The sequence below is a fragment of the Podarcis muralis genome, chromosome 5 (assembly GCF_964188315.1).
Source record: "Podarcis muralis chromosome 5, rPodMur119.hap1.1, whole genome shotgun sequence".
Classification (NCBI taxonomy): Eukaryota; Metazoa; Chordata; class Lepidosauria; order Squamata; family Lacertidae; genus Podarcis; species Podarcis muralis.
Window position 1 is genome coordinate 22,049,169 of NC_135659.1, and position 21,976 is coordinate 22,071,144.

General features: G+C 47.0%; 1 protein-coding gene across 4 annotated transcripts in view; it reads left to right on the forward strand.

Moving 5' to 3' along the window:
• The window catches only part of NR5A2 (nuclear receptor subfamily 5 group A member 2), a 118,929-nt gene that overhangs the window by 9,845 nt on the left and 87,108 nt on the right, over positions 1-21,976 (forward strand). The window contains exons 1-4 of one of the 4 annotated variants that reach the window (XM_028732585.2): positions 7,088-7,300; positions 12,775-12,893; positions 14,615-14,756; positions 19,790-20,439. In XM_028732585.2, coding sequence (XP_028588418.1) covers positions 7,219-7,300; positions 12,775-12,893; positions 14,615-14,756; positions 19,790-20,439 — 993 coding nt within the window. In that variant the 5' untranslated portion in view covers positions 7,088-7,218. Of the gene's footprint in view, positions 1-7,087; positions 7,301-7,422; positions 7,572-11,472; positions 12,184-12,774; positions 12,894-14,614; positions 14,757-19,789; positions 20,440-21,976 lie in introns of those variants that run through there. The other 3 variants (XM_028732584.2, XM_028732583.2, XM_028732582.2) reach the window with 3 other exon arrangements.

Here is a 21,976-nt window from a genome sequence, read left to right on the forward strand (position 1 = left end):
CTTCGGTTTGGTGAAAATCGCCTTGACTTAATAAAAAGATTGTCGCTTAATATAAAAAAAAGATTTTAAATGCAGAACCCAAAAGCACGCTGCTTTGGAAAGAAATCCCAGCTGCTTCCAAACTTGGTTTCTAAGTACAGTAAGCAGACAGGAAGAGTCAGGGTGTAATATGCCCCCCTCCCCCTTTCGGGGGATGAGGTTTTTTGTTAAAACTACAGTCTTCTACTTACCTGAATGGGACTCTCATTGAGAATTCACGAGAGAGTAATTTCAGAGTAAGGATAAGTGGTTGGTTAAGATCGCACCTCTGTGGTGTGTGTGTGTGTGTGTGTGTGTGTGTGTGAGAGAGAGAGAGAGAGAGAGAGAGAGAGAGAGAGAGAGAGAGAGATTTCTAATCCGCACAGTGGTTTTGTGTGCTTTTAATATCGGCGCTGGCAATTGACGCTAAGAGACAGGTGACATGCCCAAGGCCAGCTACTGAGTCTGTGGCAGAGGAAGGACTTTAAAAAAAATGCCACTGGGCTAAGTCACTCGCTGCTCACTGGAATGCATAGGCGCGCTACCATTCTAAGGAATATTATTTGGAGAAAGGTTGAAGTGAGATTAATGTGACACATCCTCCCAAGTAAACATATTTAAGATACCTATTTTTCCCCCATGTGTACATTCTTTGAGGATGTAATCTGCTACTACTAAGAAAGAGTGCCTCCAAGTCGTTTATGGGTGAAGTGCGCGAATACACGCAGCATTTTGCGGGATGAAAAAATGAAGAGGAAGCCTGTCTGATCTGATCACCTGAAATCCAAGCAAGTTCTTTATGAGACGAACGTAAGCAAAGACGGGTTTATGATAGGGCAGCGCAATCCTGCACTCCTCTCTGCTTGTTTACTCAGAAGTAGTTCCTATTATGTGTCTTACTCCCTGGTAAGTGTGCACAGGTCTTAGTTGGGCGCTATCCGGCCGAAGTGGAACACCAGAGTGAGAAAGATGGAAGCAGCGCGTGCTTAAAATCAGGGTCCTGGGACGTCCTGTCTTACAGAGTGGCACTGATTAAATAGGTTTAGGTAGGACGACGTTGCGATCACTTTCTTCCCCTTGGCAGGATTGTGCCCTGTATCTCGAAAGGAAGCGGGAGGGCGAAAGAGGCGCAACGAGACGTCCTAGCGGGGTGAGAAATGGCAAGAGGCCCGGTGACTCGGAAAAGGTTTGCGCTGGGTGAATTCCCGCTGATAGAGAATGAGCTACTGTCCCGCTTCACTTCCAAGAAGCTCATGGGAACGTACAGAGAACATAAGAGCTCTCTACTGGATCACACCAAGGGCCTTTCTCTTCCAGCATCGCATCCTCCAGTAACCGACCAGGTGCAGGACCTGAACTCCACAGTACTCTCCCCGCTTGGGCGCAGAGGTATCCTTCCTCCAACCATGGCTTGATTGCCTTATTGTGCAATTGGCCAGGCCCCCTTTCAAAGCCAGGCAGTTCACCTCTCGTGAAAGCGAATCATGTTGTTTTAAGTGCGCGATGGGTAAAAACAGAACCTGCTTTTGCCCGCCCTGGCTCTGGATGGTTTGCGTCTCTTTCCCCCCTCTCTCGACACACCATGCGTGATCTTGTATTTCTCTGCCATGCCCCCCCTCATCATTTCCACCCCCTCCCTAAACTAAAAAGCCACGGACGTTGTCACCTTTCCTCCTAGGGGCGTTATTCAGGATCCTGGACCATTTGGGTTGCCCTTTTTGCCAACTCTGCGGCACCATTTTTGGACAGCCATCAACCTGAAGTCAACGCAGCGTTCCAGCGCCATATAGATTTGTCCAAGGACACTGTGGCACCGGCAGTTTTACTCTGAAGCCCTCTCCAAATGATCCGGAGCACGGACTCCGCCTTGGTCACAGCTGCCACACACGTGGACTGCCGTTTTCATGGACACCAATACAGTGGTACCTCGGGTTAAGTACTTAATTCGTTCCGGAGGTCCGTTCTTAACCTGAAACTGTTCTTAACCTGAAGCACCACTTTAGCTAATGGGGCCTCCTGCTGCTGCCGCGCCGCAGGAGCACGATTTCTGTTCTCATCCTGAAGCAAAGTACCCGAGGTACTATTTCTGGGTTAGCGGAGTCTGTAACCTGAAGCGTATGTAACCTGAAGCGTATGTAACCCGAGTTCAGAGCTCCTGAAGTTAGACAGAGAGAGGGATTCCACGAGCGCACCTCGCTTCCCACTTTCTTCCATTGACTCGCATTTGCCATCTTCAGGCCCATTCATTCACCCTGCCTGAAGAGATCCCTTGGGAGCTCTCCACAATCCCTTCTTGCGCTTACGAGCCTCAGCAATTTGGTGCCATCCGCCTCTGTTTGGTGCCTCTGTTTCTTCGCAACAACCCTACGATTGACCCAAGCTCAGCCGAAGAACTTCGTGTGCCAGAGGTAGGATTGGAACCTGGCTCTCTCCCCAATCCCAGCCGGACATCTTAGCGCTCTAACACACTGGCCAACTCAAGTTTCCAGGCTCGGGATTGCAAGACTTTGAAATGCCACAGACTGTATTTGTTATTTTACTCGCTCCGCGGTTTCTTTCTTTTTTCCCTCTCTTTCCCCCTAAAGTGGGCTTCTATCTTGAGTGGAAGGAGGGCGGGTTTATGCTTCCCCCTCCTAACGGAGGCTGCTGAAGCCTCCCTGAGCCATCATCTTGGATAATTGTAAGCGTCAGTCAAAAGCTTCCGCCAAAAGTCCGGGCGAGCTCCGCAAACTCGGGAGAGGCGCGTAGCGCCGAGAGAAGTTAGGAGAAGTTGGTGGTGAAAGGGATGGGGAAATGGGCTTGAAGGAAAGAGCGCCAAGGGCCCTCGCTCAAGGCGAAGGGAAACGCTCAAGCTCTCGGTTAAATTAAAGGCAGACCCGGGAGAGAAGGATGACTTTGCCTTGAAATTGTTGCTTTGGAGTAACGGACTTGGGCAAACCGGCGCAGCCCTCTGGTAGGTTTACACGGGACAGTCGGGTGCCCCTCTAGTCCTGCAGTTCTGACTCGGACCAGCGCGGACTCCAGAGGTAAGGGACGGAAGTCCCTATCTCCCCCGACTCCCTTCTTTCTAGAGGATTTTCGGATTGGTGATAACGGGGCCCTTCTTCTGTGTTTGCAATCTCAGATATAACATCGCAGAGATATTTTTCCTAACCCTTTCCCACGGAAAGCGAGTGGTGCCTTGCACGTGTGAACACGGCCCCTGAGCCATTTTATTCCGCGGGCCCTCTAGTTTTTGAGTCCTAATGCAACAGCATCTATACCAAATAAGGCCAAGGCATTTCAGCCTCTCCCCCAACCCCCTATCCTCGGAAATGCCCCCCATTCGCGGCCTTCCAAGAAAGTAGGTTGAGGGTCTCAGTTCTGCAATCCATTCTTGTTACGCAGGTTATGCATTATGTTTGATGTGGCTTATTCCCAATTTATGGACGGGTCAAGCCCTGGACCGCTGACCTCTGTTGGAACCTTGGCATGCCTTTAGTAGCAAATTGTTCCTCCTCCTCCTGGGAGGAAGGTTTAAAACTATCTAAAAACAAGCGCAAAGAGTCTGGACATTTGGACAAATAAACTCTCCTTCCCCCTCTCAGTCCTTAGCGGTTCGGCGTGGGTTATAGGTGCAAAATAGCTCAGGTATCATAGACTTGACCTTACTACTTTCTTTCACTATGTTCCATCGTTTAATAGCTCTGTAGTTTGCAGAGAGATAACTGCAGAAAGATGCCACGCCCAGAAGGATGAGGATAAAGATGCTGAGAAGTGTTCTGATTGGTCAAGCATGGCTTCTCCAAGTCTGGCTGGTGATGCTCTAAAGTCTAAACTTCTCCCCGACTTCAGCTGAGGGTCCTGCCTTTAGGACCAAAACAATGCCTCCAGTCGCTCGGGCTACCTCCTAGAAATCTGATGCCGCTCTCTTTTACTCTTGTTGTGCAATTGACTAGCCAACAGACTTAACATCAAGGCACTTTCACGGAGCGAACTAGAGGCCCCATACATTCTCCACCCTCCAGCAGATTTAGAGCCGACTTCCTGGTGAAGCTCTACAGTCAAATGAATCTAATGTCTAAAAGGGTCTTCTGGAGAGACTACTATCGTTCAGGCCTGCCCGCCTTTTTCTCTCCCCTTCTGTTTTGTTTTTTGGAAGATGAACCGATCCTCAACACCAAGCGCACGGATTAAACAACAACACTTTGAGTCCCTGGGAAATGCAAAACAAACAAACCACTGTCAGTCATTTGGGTGGGATCAACGAAAACAAGGCAAAACTCTTGGTTGGTTGTTGAATCGGCAGCCTCGGAACGAAGCAGCGAACAGGTTTTTTTATTGCACCCAGATATATAATGTTCTGGAAAAGCCCAAAGCAAAGCCAGGTCCAAGAAAGAAAGACCTAGGTCAAAAGTGGCCCAATGCTTATCCACGCTGAAGTGACCGAAGGACAAGAAAACCTTTTAAAGAAATAGCCAGATTTCCAAACTGTGAACGGCATCGCTGCCTGTGTCACATATAGAGTATAAAGTTATTAATGTCGTAAGATATTTCCAAGCCTAAACAGTTAAGAGTGAGGAAGCCTAAGCGAGAGACCCTCTTGGGTCCTGGAGTCTAGGAAGATGATCCGCCGTTCCTTTGGGGACATCTCTGTGCAGCTGAGAGGGGGCTTGCAGAAAGCAGAGATGGGGGTGGGGAGAGCGGAGGAAAACCTTTGCAGGAAACGCTGATCGGGGCTTTCACTAATTGGCTCTTTTAATTCGCTGCGCGGAGCCACAGGCAGGTCGGAGCGACTGGGTGATGTGGCCTAGCTTGCGGGCCGGCAGAGAGAGAAATGAAGCCCATGCCATTAAAAGCAAAAGGTCTTAATGCCGCTTAGATAAAACTGAGGATCGGGATTTCGAGGTTTTAATTTGGTGATGGTGCAAGAAAACTGGAGAACCAATAGCACCCAAATAAAGAGTGCGGTCCTGTTTCTTCAGGACGCTCCTTCACCATCACCTGATTAAGCGTTCCCCAAAATCAGCGGAATTTTTAATGCGTTTCCTAAAATCCGTAGAACTTTTAATTAAACCTAAACGCTAGAACCGATGACTGTTGTGGTGGTGGTGGTTGTTATTAAGAGAAGGACAGAAAACATTAATTTTTACAGCCCTGGAAATGGCTTTGCGTTTCTAACTGAGGTGCAACGAGGTCTTCCTGCCCGTTTCCCAGTATGTTAGTTCTGAGCTGCTGTTTCTCCAGCTTGTCACCGAGCAGGAAACAGCAGGTGAAATCTTGATTAATACACAGTTGAGAAAACAATAGCCATTGCCAGTCCCAACAGATGCGGATCGGGGCGCAGCACCCCCCCCCCCCAAACGGGCTGGGAGAGTGGAGGATTCTGCTCACCGAAATGAAAGCGCAGTTAACGCGCTCAGGAACCCGGCTGGGAGACGTGTCACTTAAAACATCGTGTTCGCTGGTGACTTGGAGGGTTCGAAGAGATGCACATATCAAGCCTCGGCGTGGCTCAGTTCCGAGTTCGCCTTGGGGTGGTTGTTTTTTATGAAGGCGTGAGGCGCGCGCCCGATCCACCTCAACTTAAGCACGCCTAAATTCCTCGGATGGAAGCCTTAATAAGCACGTGCTTAAGATCTCTTTCGCGGGAAGTAAACGTGCTTCATTTGGGCCCTATTCATTTATTGTTTTGTTCAACGTTCGTCTTAATGTTTGTGACAGGGCGGCAGTAGTGGGAATGGCAAGGACCCCTCTCCCCGGTCTAATTCAGGGAAACGTAAGCAGTGGGGGAAGATGGGGGGGGGGAGAATCTATTTGCAAAACCTTTAAGATTACTTCGCAGCATCTCAGAGGACATAACGGGGACGGCGCCCTCTGGGATCTCGAGCTGCCACGCGCAAAAGAGTTGCAACTCATAAGCGGGGCGCGCGGAGGGAGAGCGAGCTCTAGGTCTGTCTAGAGACAGAGCGCAAAGTCTTGGAGTATCATACAGAACGAAGCAGGCAAGATCAAGAACAACTACAAACACGCTGCCATAAGCGCCTGTATCTCGTGGCATTTACCCCGGGGTAAAAGTCTTTCAATCACGGCACAATACGTTTCTGTCCTAAGCGCCTCCTCGTGCTTCCTCTTTCCCACCCGGTCCCCTGGAGGTGGGTTACACAGCAAGGAGGATCGCATCCTGATCCCCAGCGCGCCCCAGCCGGGCCAAGGTCTCCTTCCCCAGAAGTGCCTGGCGCACGGCCGCCTGTGCCTGTTTACTCGGAAGTCAGTCCCGCTGCGTTGGACGAAGTGAGCGCCACCATAGCTGCCTCTGGAGATCGCAAAGCCCGGAGCAAGAACATTAGCCAAACAGATGAGTTATCTGCACCTCTGACAGCCCCGGGGAAGAACCAGGGAAGCGGAATTGCAGCCTCCGAGGCATTTCTTTCTTTACAATGGAAAAGAGCAACTCGGAATCACAGTGATCAAATGTGTCAGGCCCTAATCCCTCCCCCCCCAGCCCCCACCGCAGGAAGGAGCATGAATGTCAACCTTACCGGGGTGGTGGTGGTGGAATAGGAGGAGGAGGATGCAAAAGAGGAGTGGGAGAGGGGGTCGGAAGAACTGTCTGGGCTTCTTCCTCATTGGCTGAACCGGCAGCGTCTGCCCCCGTTTCCTCCCCCCCCCCCCCCGTTACACCCAAACGCTCACATTCACACGCCAGCTCTCCCCCCTCCTTCCCTTTCCTCCGCTGGGAAGAGCCTCTTTCCTCGGTACAAAGTGGAGTTGGGCGGCTCCTCGGAATCTAAGTGACTCCGGAGTAGGGAGACTTGGAAGTTGGCGACTCTCCCCCAGCGCGCGGAGAGGAGGTGTTTGGTTTTTTTGGGGGGGAGAGGTGGACCGTGCGAGCGTGTTCGGGGGACGGGACTCCGCTGAGCAGGTTGACCTTCCCGCCCCCTCGCCTTCCCTCCCTCCCCCCGTCCCAAGCCCGACCCCGAGCGAAGCAGCGCGGGCGCCTCATTCCCGAGCGGGGGATCGGGGCGCTCGCAGTGCGCGCAGGCTCCAGCCCACCCGGCAGCGAGCAGGAGCAGAGGAGCGCAGCCGAGAGCAGCCGCAGCCGCCGCAGCCGTCTCCTCCTCTCCGCGCTCCGGTGCTACCGCCGCCGCGTCCCGGTGCCGCCGTGCCACGGACGCGCAGGCAGCGCCGCCCCGACCGGCCCGCGGCTGCCGCTTTGTCATGCTGCCCAAAGTGGAGACGGAAGCCCTGGGACTCGCCCGGGCGAATGGGGAGCGTGGGCAGATGCCGGAAAACATGCAAGGTAAGCGCCGGGCGCGCCAAGAGGCGGGCGGGCGAGCGGGTGGGTGCGCTGCCCGGGCAGGAAAGCGGGCGAGCGAAGAAGCCGGCGCTCGGAAAACGAACCGAGCGCCTCCTCTCCCCCTCCGCGCCGGGAGGGCTCCCTGCAGTCTCCTCCCCTCCGGCAACTTCAAGGCTTGGCGGGTTTTGGAGCGCGTTGGTTCCCAAGCAAGGTGGACACCGAAGTCCACGCGCGGCCGAGTAGTGCTGCTCCCGCGTGCGCTTCGCCAGCGAGGGTGAGCGCACTTTTTTCTCTCGGGTGGAAACCGTTGGGAGAGTCGGGTCGGACCTGGAAAGCTGGGCACTTACTCCCAAGTAAACGCTGCCCGGCTGGCTGGCTGGCTGGCTGGCAGGGACACGCACACCCTCTTTGGATGGAGCAAGAGGGCAGCGGGCAGGCCCCAGTGAGAATTGGTAGGGCAGCTGGTGGCCAGCGGGGTGCCCGAGCGCACGCGCGTTTTACTCGGAAGCAAGTCTCGCTCCCTTGCAGGGCCCTGCTCCCCAGTAAGTGAGCACCGAACCGGGTGGCGAGCGAGGGTCCCGCAGCGAATTTGAAAGTTGCAGAGTAAGAGGTGGGACATTGAAAGCGGAGGGCGTTTAAAGAGTTTCTGATGGAAAAGAACGGGATCAACTTTTGTTGGGATGCTGGCTTTCAAGTAACACGGGAATCCTCGTCAGGCACAATCCGCGCGGAAACTTTATTTCTTTTTCCCACCTCTCCCCCCCCCCCCCCAGTTTTGGGTCCAAAAGCTTGTTTTCGCCAAACGCAGAAGTTGACCAAGTAAAAGGAACGGCCGGTTTTGGTATGGTTTATGTTGTTGCCCTGGGGGGGGGGGGGGGAGACTGGAAGGCAGGCGGGAATTTGTAAACCTCTACCCGGAAACCACGGGACGCTTGTGCCTTTCTTGAGCACCAGCAACAAAAAGTGAGGTCCTTAAACTTGGGAAGAAGTCTTTTTGCTTTGCAAGTAAAAAAGTGAAACACGTGTGCGGTTGGTTTCATCTGCTTAGGGAGAGTATCTGGACAGGTTTTGTGGACAACGATGGGAAGTTTTTTTAAACAGGAGTACACACATACACTTTCCCGTAGCAGAGGGTGAGCCGCGCTAATGACAGAATCAGGAGAAGGCAGCATCGTACATACAGCCTTTCAGTGAGGCAGCCAGTTGAGAGGGCTGGGAGACCTTTCAATGGGGAACCAAGGTGTTAGAGACCCAGGATCAGAGGAGACGTGCACAGCTCTGGACAAGGGAACCTGCGGATTCTCCTTTTTGCTGCTTTAGTCTCTGGCTGAACTTGAAACTGACAAGGTCAGCCTGGTGGTCAGAAGGGAGCTCATTTATTCTAGCCTGCTCATCTCATTCCAGCTCCTCTGGATCCCAGTGGGCTGCGATTCCCGGAGAGAGCGGGGCAGGATTGCAGCGGAGAGCTGTTTCCTATCTCTAGAGCCTTGTTTCCTGAGGGGCTTTCCTCCCTAGCAAACTCCCAGCAGCAGGAACCGGAGTGCCCTTCTGCAATGGGGAGACCGACCCGAGGGTCTCTTTTCCCCCACGACCCGTCCGTCCCGGTGACTTCGGACCGTGCCTGCTGCCGGGCTAAAAACGACGCGTAGTTTTTCCACGTTGTTGGCGCGTAGTGGTGCCAGATTGGAAGCATGGACCCACCGAGGAGGAGCGCGCGGGAACTGTTTGGTTCAGCGTCCTGCCCGGCTGCAATTCAGCGCCTGAGGCTCAACAGAGTTTGGGAGCGCTTGGCGCTTCTCGGAAGGCAAGAGGGCTTCAAGTTTCGGAAAGGGTCGGCTGGGTCGGGGGGGGGGGCTTTACGAATAGAGTTGCCAGTGTGGGTGTCTTCAGAGCTGGGGAGATAAAAGAGGATTCAGGGAGGCAGGAGAGGTTATTTTTTTTTTGGGGGGGGGGATAGTTGGGTGTAGAGGTCTCCTAGGTTTTCCCAATAAGACTTAACAGCTGCTCTGTATCTAGCATCCTCTTCAGTCAAGTGGGGGAGGGGAAAGTGGAGTGAGGATGGGGGGGGGGTCTCTGGGGAACTAGTACAGGCTTGTCCCAGTGCAGATGCCTGTTCTCTATGCGCCTGGGGGGCTCATTGGTGGGTGGGTGGGTGCACTGGTTGCACAAACGGAATAAAAATCACTGCCACAAATATATCTTAGTGACTTCACAGATCGGTTTTGAGAACCACTTGAACAAGCCTCCCAGAGGATGTCTAGGAGGAAAGTAATATTTCAGGGGTTGAGAAGGCTGCAATCCTAAGCACTAGGGGGGCATTGAACTCCATGGGAGCATCTGCTTCCGAGTAAACATGGTCAGGATTGCACTGTCGACACCGCAGCCCTCTCCATGCCTAGTCAGAAATTAGTCCCATTGGTGGGGGGCTTCTTCCCTAGTATCTAGGATTGCAGACTGACCAGTCAATTGTTTTCCATGGAATTTCCTTCCAGCTGAACACGTCTGAGGACGGGAAGCGCCAGGCTGCGATCTTAAGGGCACAGCTTTAACTTACAGGGAGTTGGGTTCTTTTAAAACCAGGTCCTCCAAGTTAACGTTGTTCAAAGATGGCGGTTGTCAAACCCCACAGACACAGGCTTGCGGCTTCTAAGCACATCATGTTATCTGGAATTACTTTACCAAGTACTGCAATTGCATTAATTGGGAAAGCCTGTTCACGCGCCTGGCAGTCGGCGAAACTCTGGGTGATGCCAGCGGGGATCTCCTTCGCCTCTGCAAACTCGATTCCCAGAGATATGGGGGGGAATCCATTTATTTCGGCTTCAATGGGACCTGGGTCCTTCCAAGAGTTGACGCTGGCAGGAGGAAGGAAGCGACGAGAGTCCTAGGGAAAGCAGAACTTTGAGATGTGAGAAGCGCAAACTTGGGGGTAGGATGGGAAATGAACCCTGAAACTCTCTGCCTGTTTACCCCCACTTATGCAGTGGGACTTGCTTCCGAGCTAGGAAGTTGCCAGACATGACTGTGCCTCCCTCCGGAGCTGCCACGCAGGACAGGTCAAGGAAGCAAACCCCTCGTGGCCTTGTTTCTTTTTCATTTCCAAGTAGGTCCCTCTCTACTTACAGCAGGCTAAGGCCCGCATCCCTCCATCCCATTTCACCACCAAAGCGATGTAGCTGTAGCATTATGTGAACGGGGGTTTGTATGCGTGTGTGCAGAGCACAGCAAAGAGATGCCGAAAGTGCAGAAGTTAGAAAACTGCTTTATTAAGTTATTTTTCCCCTCTTCTCGGTGAATGCACAATATTGGGGCCGCGCAACACTTTCTAAGTGTTTTTAGAACACGCAGAAACTCAACTGCAAAAGTGTGGGGCTAGGAGAGGTGTGCGTGTGTAAAGGAGGGGCTGTCAGCTCGTTAGAAAGACCCCAATCCAGTCCCAGAATTCAGTAAAACAAAAACCAACAAAGCAAAACACGGCTGTCATTTATTTTAAGGACTCTCCCTTTTGCACCTTCCCGGTAATGCGGAATGCGTTTGAATGCGGGGCAGTGTGGCGCTTCCAGGTTTGTGCATGTGCCCCTTTTCTTTCTGAAACAGGCATTCGGCGGCCCCGCTTTCCCTCAGGCCGCAGGCCCTGAAGTCGCCCGGAGAGCTCCTGAGCTCTCTCTCCGCCTCCGCCTCCCTTGTTCTCTCTCTCCTCGCCTTGTTAATTTCACTCCCCACCTTCTGATCCCCGAAGAGGCTGGCGGAGCGGTGGAGAGGGAACCGGGGCTGCTTCGCTTCTTCTCTGAGCAAGCTTTTCCCTGCTGGAGAAGCCTCCTTCTCCAACGGCCCTGCGCTTTCCCGTGCGCCACGCTCGCCAGACCCAGTTCATGCCCGCGTACATTGCGAAAAGTTGTCAGGAACGCCTTGAATCGCTCGGCTTGACTCGATCATCTAATAATAATTTAAAAAATCAACCCTCTTTGAATCTTCCTTCCATTCAGCCCTGCTTCCGTCTCCCGTCCGTGCATCTATCATTTATTCAAACACCTTCCTGGGACTCTGATCCGCCTCCAGCAGCTGCGCCAAAGAGAGCGCAGCGAGCAGAGGCGCAAGGGCGCGCACAGCGGCGTCAACAGAGGGGATCGGGGGTTCTGTTTAGAGTCGATCTGCTGACTGGGCTCTTTTTGGGGGGTGGGGTGGGGTAGATGCCTCGCTTTCCCACCACCCCACCCACCTTCGCGACGTCCCAGCCCCTGTAGCCTCCCACCCGCAGCATCACCCCGCTCCAGCCTTTTCGTTGGGGTTTCTGCTCCTACGGGCAAAATTTCCTTCAAGACACCCAAGGGAGTGCTTTGTGGGGGGCGAGGGATAAAGACTCAGGAGACCGACAGATCTTCCTGTTCGTGTTGCAGGCATCTTTTTTTTCCCCCTGAGCCGGTGAGACACTCGCCCTTTCTCTCCACCCATTTGAAGGAATTTGGCTCACTTGGTGAGCCTCTCGCCCCAACGCGCGCTGGGCTTTCCTCTTTGGGCTAACTCTGAGGATCGGAGCAGTTCCTTGAAAGTCTTTCTCTTGGCCACCGAGCAAGAAGATCCGAAGGAGGGGGGCGGGCCTGCCTGTGGAAGAACTTTATTCCTTGTTTTAGTTGCCAGCCTTTGCAAGAGTTTGGAAGCTAACAACTCGGGGCGCAGCGGGATCGGACCCTTTCAAAAGCTGGAGGAGTTTGCCTTGCTCAGGTCGAATTAGGCATAAAAGAAGAACTTCTGGTCCGACGAACGGATTTAGACAAGTTTTAGCGGGATAAGATTTTATAGTTCCCATTTTTCATTTTTGGTACTGTTATAAGAAATTGATTTTCAACTAGGAGCAATTGGCTTTATACAGCTGAATTGGAGGTTAGGTAAATATTAAAAAGTTGGCTGCTGCAACACAGAACTTCGAGGAATGAAACAAAAGCTTCTTTCTCGTTAAAAATATGGGGACGTTTGCTTTTTTACGTTTTTCAGATGAAATGCACATTTTCTTATTTTTATTTGGGGTGGGGGCAGGGAATCTCCTAATAGTAAGTTGAAGAAAGCCAGTGAACTTGGAAGTGAGCTGCTTTGGGCTTAATGGGACTTACTTGCAAGTAAACATGCCTAGGATCCATCTTGAAGTCAAATGATTTTGGGGATGAGGTTGTTGGACTGGGAAAGGTAAACTGAGCAAAGTACTGTCAAGAATGCTGGCTGTGGGTGGCTTGGCAGACTTAATTCTCCTAAATGAAATATGGGAAGAAAAGTTACTGGTCACGAATTAAAATGTTGCTGTTGCTGTTGCTGTTGATTATTTATTTATTTATTATTATTTTTAAAACAACTTTATGACTTTGGCTGTTTAAAGAGGATGAATGTCCAGGAATTGTTTCCTAGTCTCAAAAGTAATAATGGATGTGAGGTGATGGGGACATTTGCATACATTCTCATGGGGTGTTATTTTCTTTATTTTCCAGTGTCTCAATTTAAAATGGTGAATTATTCGTATGATGAAGATCTTGAAGAACTGTGTCCAGTGTGTGGAGATAAAGTCTCTGGGTATCACTATGGACTCCTTACCTGCGAAAGCTGCAAGGTTTTTGTACATTTTTTTCCTTCTTTTTTATGGGAAGGGAAGGGGATTGATAACTTTATCAAGAAAAGGCTTAGTAATTGCTATTTCTGTTTCTTTGATGGGGACAGCAAAATATTGTGAATATAAGTAAAGTTTCTTTTTGGAAAAAGTTTTGTGAAGAGCAGGAAATATTTCCCTTTTTTAGTCAACAGTAAGAAGAACTCAATAGGGTGTTCTGTATACAGTGTGGCTATATTTACTGCCTTTAAATATTTGGTTGTCGTGAAGTGATGTAGTTGTAGAGGAGCTTTCGTTCCCAGCTGTCCTCAATATTGATTTTAGTTGATTTATATACATTGAGTATTATTGTTCCTGTATCTTGTTCTTGATAAATTTCAGGGCTGCAGTATTGAAGGCAATAGTTTCAAGTTTTTCATCTTTCAGGATGAAAATGTAAATTTCTGTTGTCATACTTTTTATGCTTACACACAGACACAAACAATATTTTATGTCAGTATTCATTTGGAGGGTGATCAAGTGGAAATCAATTAAATGGTTTTTAAAAAACCTCATATATCACGATGAATATTTTTGCATGTGTATTTCATTTTAATACATAATATGCGCATAGGGTTCAGAATTATAGGCTGATCCCATGAAGCCAGCTATTAAAGTCAACCACATATTTGATCTGAAATAAATAACTGGACAGCTGTAAAAGGCGATGGTAAAAGAATCGTATAATGTTCTAGTAACATGGAACTTAAGACTGTTTAGTTCCCTGTATCCCTGTACAAAGCAATATAGCTTACAGTAATTTTGCTGGCTGATAGACACATGTAATTTTGGGACTATAACATGAAGAAATGTCCCACTAATTTCAGGGATTAACGGTACAGTCCTATGCATGTCTGCTGAGAAGGAAGTCCCACAGATTGCAACCACACTCCTCAAGAAAGTGTGCATAGAGTTGCAGCTTAAATGCCCAATATGTATTTCCCCCATATTACTGTAAATGATCCTAATTATTAGAATACCTAATCATCGTATAGCATATGACTTTTTCTTCTCATTAGTAGCCGTTGTAGTTTATATAGTCCCAACGGAAGGTCTCTGCCCCAGTAAGCTTACACTCTACATTTATACAGCTGGAAAACAGAGGAGAAGTGGGCAGTAAGGGCAAGAATAATAAACCAGGGGAGACAAGGAAGGCATCAGTGAAGGTAACGGATAGGAGGAAATGTATTTTGCAAGTACTGTAGTTAGGCTTTGCCTCAGTGGAAGCTGAGAGATGAGAGGTTAAGCCCAAAGCTTTGTGGGAGAGATGGGTGAAGACAACTCATCTCTCTTGTACTGGGTGAACAGGCTTTTTAAAATTCTGCATCAAATCACTCAAAAATGCCAATTCAAGCATAATTTTAATTCATACCATAAAATTAAAAGACTTTTTCGGCAAACCGTAGAGGATTGCTAGGGATGCAGTAAGGAAGGCTCACTGAAGTCTGTTATAAATCAATACGAATGCAGACTAGCCCCAGAAAACTTCTGTCTGTGGCCTAAGTGAGTTTCCTTGAAGAGATGACATGAAGAAATATGGAATCAAGCCTGCTGCTTCGTAAGTGCTCAATTGGCATAATGACGATAGAGAAGTGAGTTTGGTGAAGGTTTTCGGAATATGACATAAACCCCAGCACCCCACCTGTCCATGCAAAACGGGTGAACGTTTTGTATCTGTTTTACAGGGGTTCTTTAAACGAACAGTCCAGAACAATAAAAGGTACACATGCATAGAAAATCAAAGCTGCCAGATTGACAAAACTCAAAGGAAGCGCTGCCCTTACTGTCGGTTTCAAAAATGTCTAAGTGTCGGGATGAAGTTGGAAGGTAAGGCAAAGAGTTGTTCCTGCATATTTGTAAAACATATAATAATGTAACTGCTCGGCCGCATATTTACAGTTGCTGCATTTCTGTCATTCTGGGCTATTCCAAGATTCATGTCTTTATGGCTGATCAAAACTATTGATGCTTGTGGCTCCCTGCATGCAACTTTTGTTTTCAAAGGATTCCCCTATAACATATGTACAGTAGCTATTGTGCTGGGAGGGTGGTTTAAATGTGTGCATTAGAAATGGCAACTCGTAAGTACATCCAACTTTACAGTTACAGCAGACCATAAGAATGTTTGAGCATTCAAGCTAACAGTAAATACAAGAACAAATAACATTCGTTCGTTTAAGCAAACAGAATTAAATGAGAGTAGATATCATAAATTATTTAGGGAGAGTTTGTTAACAGTTCCCACAGCAAGATTTCTAGCCATATCTGAGAGTTTTAAAAACACATCATTAGAGGTCTCGTATACTAGGCATTTTTCTCCTGCACAATTGGTCATTCTTAGTTATCAATGGAATTCCTTGCATGGACAGTTTGTGCAACTGAGCGAATCATTAACTAAATAATCATTGAAAGTATGACTAGCATTCAGTAGAAAGGGACCCTACTTTTGTTTTACTTTGCTTTCCAATAGAAGTCAATAAATGTGAGGAAGTATAAAATATTTTGGATTGGATTTAAGATTTTCCTAGTATAGTTGTATGCTATACAACTATAGTATATTTTAATAGTTCACTGAAATGATAGGATTCAACATTAGGAAAGATAGCTGTCTCTTCCCCTCTCTAAATTACTAGTAAGTTTGAGTTCATATCTATTTTAACAAGTCACAAATGCAAGATAAGAATTGCATCATGCTGCATTCTTTTACTCATAGCAAATTACCATTCAAATGTCTGGAAAATTCATTTTACTTCAGAACCAAATGTTAGCTTAAACAGAGATTTTGGGTTCTTCTTTTTTTAAGTGGCCATGGATGTTGCTGTCTCAAAATTGTGATAGCACTTTATAAGGTATCTAGTTTGGCCCCAAAACAGAATTCAGTAATGAGTTTAACAATGGATATTGAGATGCTAATACTTTTGCCATATTTTATTATGATTTTATGATGATCTACTTGGTTATGTCTCAGGTCATAGCGATTGCTAATTTGAAGCAAATGCTATATGAAATTTTTATTGGTTTGCAGTGTTTCAAATATCAAGAAATGGGATTCAAAATGGCAGAAAACTCTGGCCCTATGTATTATAATTTAGATATATGATTGCTAGAATTTTATTTTATTTACGACTGATTTCAAGGTTGATTCTGAATGTAGAATGTATTCAGTGTTCCATTTCACAGCTTTTTAACGGTGAAATCCTGGACATCCTTAGCCTGCAATCCTACCCAGGAAAAAGCACGATTAAACTCAGTGGAATTTACTTCTGAGTAGACATGCACATGATTGCACTGTTAGCATGGAGAATGGGACTTGCATGAGATTTTACTGTGCTTGATTTTGCCAAGATTTTAAAAATGGGCTAGGCATAATTACTGCATTTTAATACTTCTAAACTTTAACTGGCATTAGTAACCTAAGAGTTTATTAATTTGTGGTGACTAATTTTAATCAGTGGGTCTGACAGTTGAGGCAGACTTGTTTATTTTTGAAGCTATTTTGGTTCCAGCATGAATGTGAAATATTCGTCATGCTTAAACTGAGGGGTACCTCTTGATTGCTAAACAAGATGGTGTCCTACACTTCCTTCAATACCACAGAAAGGCACCTTTGGTGCTTTCACAATATGGTATTTGATTTAAAAATAATAGATGGAACAATTCATCAGTTACTCACTTAAACACAAGTAATAAGCAAACTTCCTTCCATTAGTAGACAGCCATATTTTCGTGCACACAGATTTCCAATATGTCCCAATGTACCGCTTACAAAGTGTAGTCCACAAACCACTTGTTCCAGAATACTTCTGCATAACAGGCAGTTAAGCCTATGTTTGTTGCAGTCTAGGGGACTGCAGAATATGGTCCACAGAATATAACATAGTGGAGGTAACAGAAGTAATCTTGCCAAATACATGCTCAGAATCTGCATTTTGCAAGATATAACATTAACAGAGGAGCAATAGGTGGACAGGAAGAAAGGATGCCCAAGCCATCCCCAATCAAATATTCCTTTGCTATCCCCCACAGGTAGACTTGAGTCCTGTTTCTCAGCTCAACTGGAGAGAGAAGTATTTAATGGATTTGCAAAGGAGAATCAGGTGTCAGGGGCAGGATGAAGCACCACACTGCCAATTTTCTCCTAAAATATTCCCCTCCCATAACAGTACTATGAAGGAATACCTCCTGAGGGGATAACGTCAAAACAACAACTATGGTTACTTGGTGGGGTTTCGGTGATTATGCTAAGGTTACCAGATGTCCCCGTTTCCCGGGAAAAGTCCCCGGATTTACAAATCAGTCCCCATACAAAATTCATTGAAGTTGAAAAGTGTCCCCGGATTCATTGAAAAAAATCTGGTAACCTTAGCATGTGCCCCTGAGAGACAACAGGCACCCACTGTCCATACTTTCCAGAAACAAATGAAAACATTGTCTCAACAAGTTTTTTTCAGCTTGGTGAAAAAGTCTCTGCTGTAGGTGTTCATTTTGTTTGTGAACCTATATTTGGTGTGAGTGTTTCCTTTAAAAAAAAAAAAAAAAACTATGTTCGGCTCTTTTATGGCATGCATGTAAATTGCTTTGATGCAAGTGCAAAAAGGTGGTTTATAAATTAATAAATAATAGTATTTTTAGTACTGGCTAGAATATTTTTTTTTTAAAAAAGGAACCATTTGTCTGTTTTAATATCAGCAGACATTTGGAATTCTTTGACACCACTAGAATAGTGTTAAAAATAATGGCTGCAATCCTATTATGCCTGTGCACAAAGCATTTCCGTGTATATATGGGGAAACATCCCATTTTTTTTGTTCTGGCTGTAGCCTCTCTACTGAATGTTTCTTGGGAGGCTCTCCACCTTCAATATTACTGTTTTTAGGTGCCACAAAAAACCATAGCAGGGATAGAAGCCTGAAAACTCCCTGCGCTCACCCAAAATGTTGTGCATAGACTTGGATGTCAATTCCCCATCAAATCTTCCCTTTACATATATGCCTATCACATTGCTACATAGTTCAGTTGGCACAGTGCAGCTTACCTGTGGTACTCCTGAAAACACACACATGCGTACACAGGGAGAGCCTTGTTCCCGGGCAGGATCAGTGCTTCTGATCTTACAAAAGTACAGCAATCAGAAACTGGCCATTAGTGTTGCATGTCGCAGCACATTGGAACAATTTGTATAAAAATGGCACACCATTGCAGCCAGTTAATAAACCTTCCAAATCAGGGGTGCAGTTTTGGTTGCCTGCAGTCAGAGACAGTTGATGCTTTATTATTATTATTATTATTATTATTATTATTATTATTATGCCACCCTTTTGCTCTTGTATCATAATCCAACTTCCCTTTTGTTATCAGCAAAACGGGAAGAAGAAATGCATGTCCTCATAATTGTAAATGCCCATGACATTTATATACATGTTTCCTTGATTGTGATACATGGACTTAAATTCTAGTTCATAAATTACAGTTTAGGCTGGAATCATTAATTGTTAACGCCTTTATGATAATGTATAGTCCTCTGTGTACCTAGGACTTCTAATACATTTTTAATGGACCACTAATCCTTAAGATAAAAGCTTAGGAACGTAACCTCCAGCCATCTCAGCATGTCACCAAGCTGTCAGAGGCCTTTCTCGCTATCTAATTGCCATTGGGAAGGGCAGGGATGGTGAGACCCTCTCGCTGCTGCTTTCAAAATATGCTGTGGCAGAGACCACCGCTATGTTCCCCAAGGCAACTGTTGGACTGGGTTTCCTTGACTTCTTTCCCATCCAAATTCTGTTACAAGCTGAATGGCTTCACAGCAATTGCAGGATCAGCTCATCTCTGGGGTGGGTGACACCTGACTATTTGGACATATATAGTCTATCTGGAGAAGCATCTCCAGAAGCTAGGGGTGTGCAGGGAGAGTCAAAAGTGTTCTTAGAATGGCTAAACCCAAACACAATACTGTTAACAGTATTATAGCTGTTATTCCCTCACCCACCCCACAAACATTTCAAACAGCATCGAACCCAAAGGCTTTGAGAATTTAGTTAAGTGCCTCAAAATAGCATCCTCTCTATGGGCTGATGGAGATTTCTTAAAAATTGCAGATTCCTAGGGCAGCTTACCAAAAGTTAGAATTATAGTAAAGCAAATTGAAAGGAAAACATTAAAACACCACAGAATAAAACAGCAGCAGTAAAGCAATCAGCAGAATAAATCAACCCAACACTAATGTACAGTGGATTAGTAAGCTTTGGATAACAAAAAGGTTTCAACCTGGCCCAAAAATGTTATTAAGATAGGTGGAGAAACCTGAAGAAGTGCCTCTGTTGAAAATATTAGTATGTGGAGACAAACAGCTTTTTAGATGTCAGAGCCAAGCTGTGAAGGGCTTGGAAAGTAAAAAACAAACAAACACAGCATTTTTGAACTGAACCCACAAACAATCTGAAAGCCAGTGTAGTTGGTGGATCACAGGTTTAATGTGATCAGAACATCCGGTCAGAGTTAACAGCTTCACCACTGTAATTTGGACTAAATGCAGTTTCCAAACTGCCTTCAAAAGCAATCCCATGTACAAAGCACTGCAGTGGCCTAACCTGGAGGTTACATGGATCACTGAGACCCAGATACTTCCGGTCAGGTAAGTTCACAGCTGGTGCTACAGCAGAAGCTGGTAGAAGAAGCTCCATGACAAGGAGAACAACCTGTATTTCCAGTGACAAAGATGGTCCTTTGAGGGGATGGTCCTCTGCCCCCAAGGCATTTATAGTCTAAAAAGATCCATATTTTAAGTTAATTTGAATACTGTCATTTACTTCACAGTCATAATTTAACGCCCGTCATTTTTTCACCTCCACTTTCAACAGCCGTGAGAGCTGACCGGATGCGTGGGGGTCGCAACAAGTTTGGACCAATGTACAAGAGGGACAGGGCACTGAAGCAGCAGAAGAAAGCTCTCATCCGAGCAAATGGACTCAAGTTGGAAGCCATGACTCAGGTGATTCAAGCAATGCCCACTGACCTAACAATATCCTCTGCGATCCAGAATATCCATTCTGCCTCCAAGGGCCTACCTCTGAACCATACAGCCTTGCCTCCCACAGACTATGACCGAAGCCCCTTCGTAACCTCTCCCATTAGCATGACAATGCCGCCACATGGCAGCCTGCAAGGCTACCAGACCTATGGTCACTTTCCGAGCCGTGCTATCAAGTCTGAGTACCCCGATCCTTACACTAGCTCCCCTGAGTCGATAATGGGCTACTCTTACATGGATGGTTATCATCAGACAAGCTCGCCAGCAAGTATTCCTCACCTGATACTGGAACTCTTGAAGTGTGAGCCAGACGAGCCACAGGTCCAGGCTAAGATCATGGCCTACTTGCAGCAGGAGCAAGCCAACCGAAGCAAACACGAAAAGCTCAATACCTTTGGGCTTATGTGCAAAATGGCTGACCAAACCCTCTTCTCGATTGTCGAGTGGGCCAGGAGTAGCATCTTCTTCAGAGAACTTAAGGTATGCTACACACTTGTTTTCTATTGCATGACAGTGAAATAGAAATATGGTTTGCCGTTTTGCTTGGCGTGACTTACATCCACTCGCTACTCTTTGGTCAAATGGCACTGTGTAAACTGTAAGCATGGAGCTGTTCTGCTCATCTGTTATGCTTTCAGCAGAAGGTATAAAAAAAAGTCAGACCTCTATTCTGCAGATTTCCAGATCAACAATTTTTAAGCAGAAGATTCTGGAGAGCTGGAGTGTCTGTCTAAGCAGGGCTACTTGCAGAGTCTACAGCTGTCTAGTACGACACTTGTGGGAGTGGAAGAGAATGTTTGCTGTGGGAGATAGAAGATGCTTTCCCTTTGAAGGCCTTTGGCATATTTGCATGCTCCTCAGAAACAGCAGGGGGATAATGGGGGGTTTTGTGGGGAGAGGGCTAGTGATAATAGAGAAATAGGAAAATGTCAGACCACTGGTAAGATATCTTAGCAGAAGCAGGACTGAGAAAAGGGTATCTATGAATCCCAGGGTTTGTTGTGAGCTATGAATGGCTTCAAGCTTGCTGAAAGAAAAGTATAAACCAGTCACTTGAGCTAATGCCAATCATTCATAAGACCAGATGGAACAAGTATGGGGGAGTCACTGGGCACAGAAACTCCTGGGTAGGACAGGATACATAAACATGTTGCAAAGAGAACCAAAATGCCTCAGTTTCTGTGGCTCTGTAGAGTTCTGATAAAATGAATATTATTCTGGTTGGCATAGATTCCAGGAGCCTCTCAGCAAAATACTCCAACAACTTGTAGATATCAAAATAACAATGGGTGTGCTATCTGAGGAAGACATGCTGTGCTTTTGAGCACTCCAGAATGCAATGTTTTCAGGACTGGGGAGTACCCTGTGCTTTGCAAGTATCAAATGTGCATTTACTGTGCAAAAAACGAAACAAACACACATACGACTGCTAGTGTGTAAAGGCCCTCAGGGTTACATTCCTTTAATCTTTAAGAGTGTCAGAGAAAAAGGTCTATTCAAGTTCCTGCCCATAGATAAGCAGAAAGAATAAGAATAAGAAGTCAGTGACAGAACTGAAGTGGTCAGCTAATGAAGTGGTCAGCAGTTGGCTTAGAAGGAGTGGAATCAGTGCAGAACCCTAGAAAGGAAGGAATAATGTGAGATGTGCTGATGGCAGTTTTGAAGGAGGCCAGAAAGGGGTTTGGGGGGCATTTTTGCATTTCACTGAGAATAGGACTTAAACACTAGGAAAGCAGCTTGCTTTTGAGCATTAGAAAACAACAATAAACAACAGTCGCTCCCCTGTGGAAGCAGGTGTCCTGAGAAGTTGTGGAATGTTCTTTCTGAGAGACTTTCAGTGGAAGTTGGAAAATGTTTCTGCCAGATATTGTTCACATATAGCACAACCTGCCCTAGGGAAAAGGACTAGGAGCAGGGGACTCACTCTGATTCTAAAGTCTTCCATTCCCAAGTGTTACTGAGGACTATGTCACATTTCAAGGGGGAGGACGGGAAAGAGCAGCAGGATTGTGGTAGG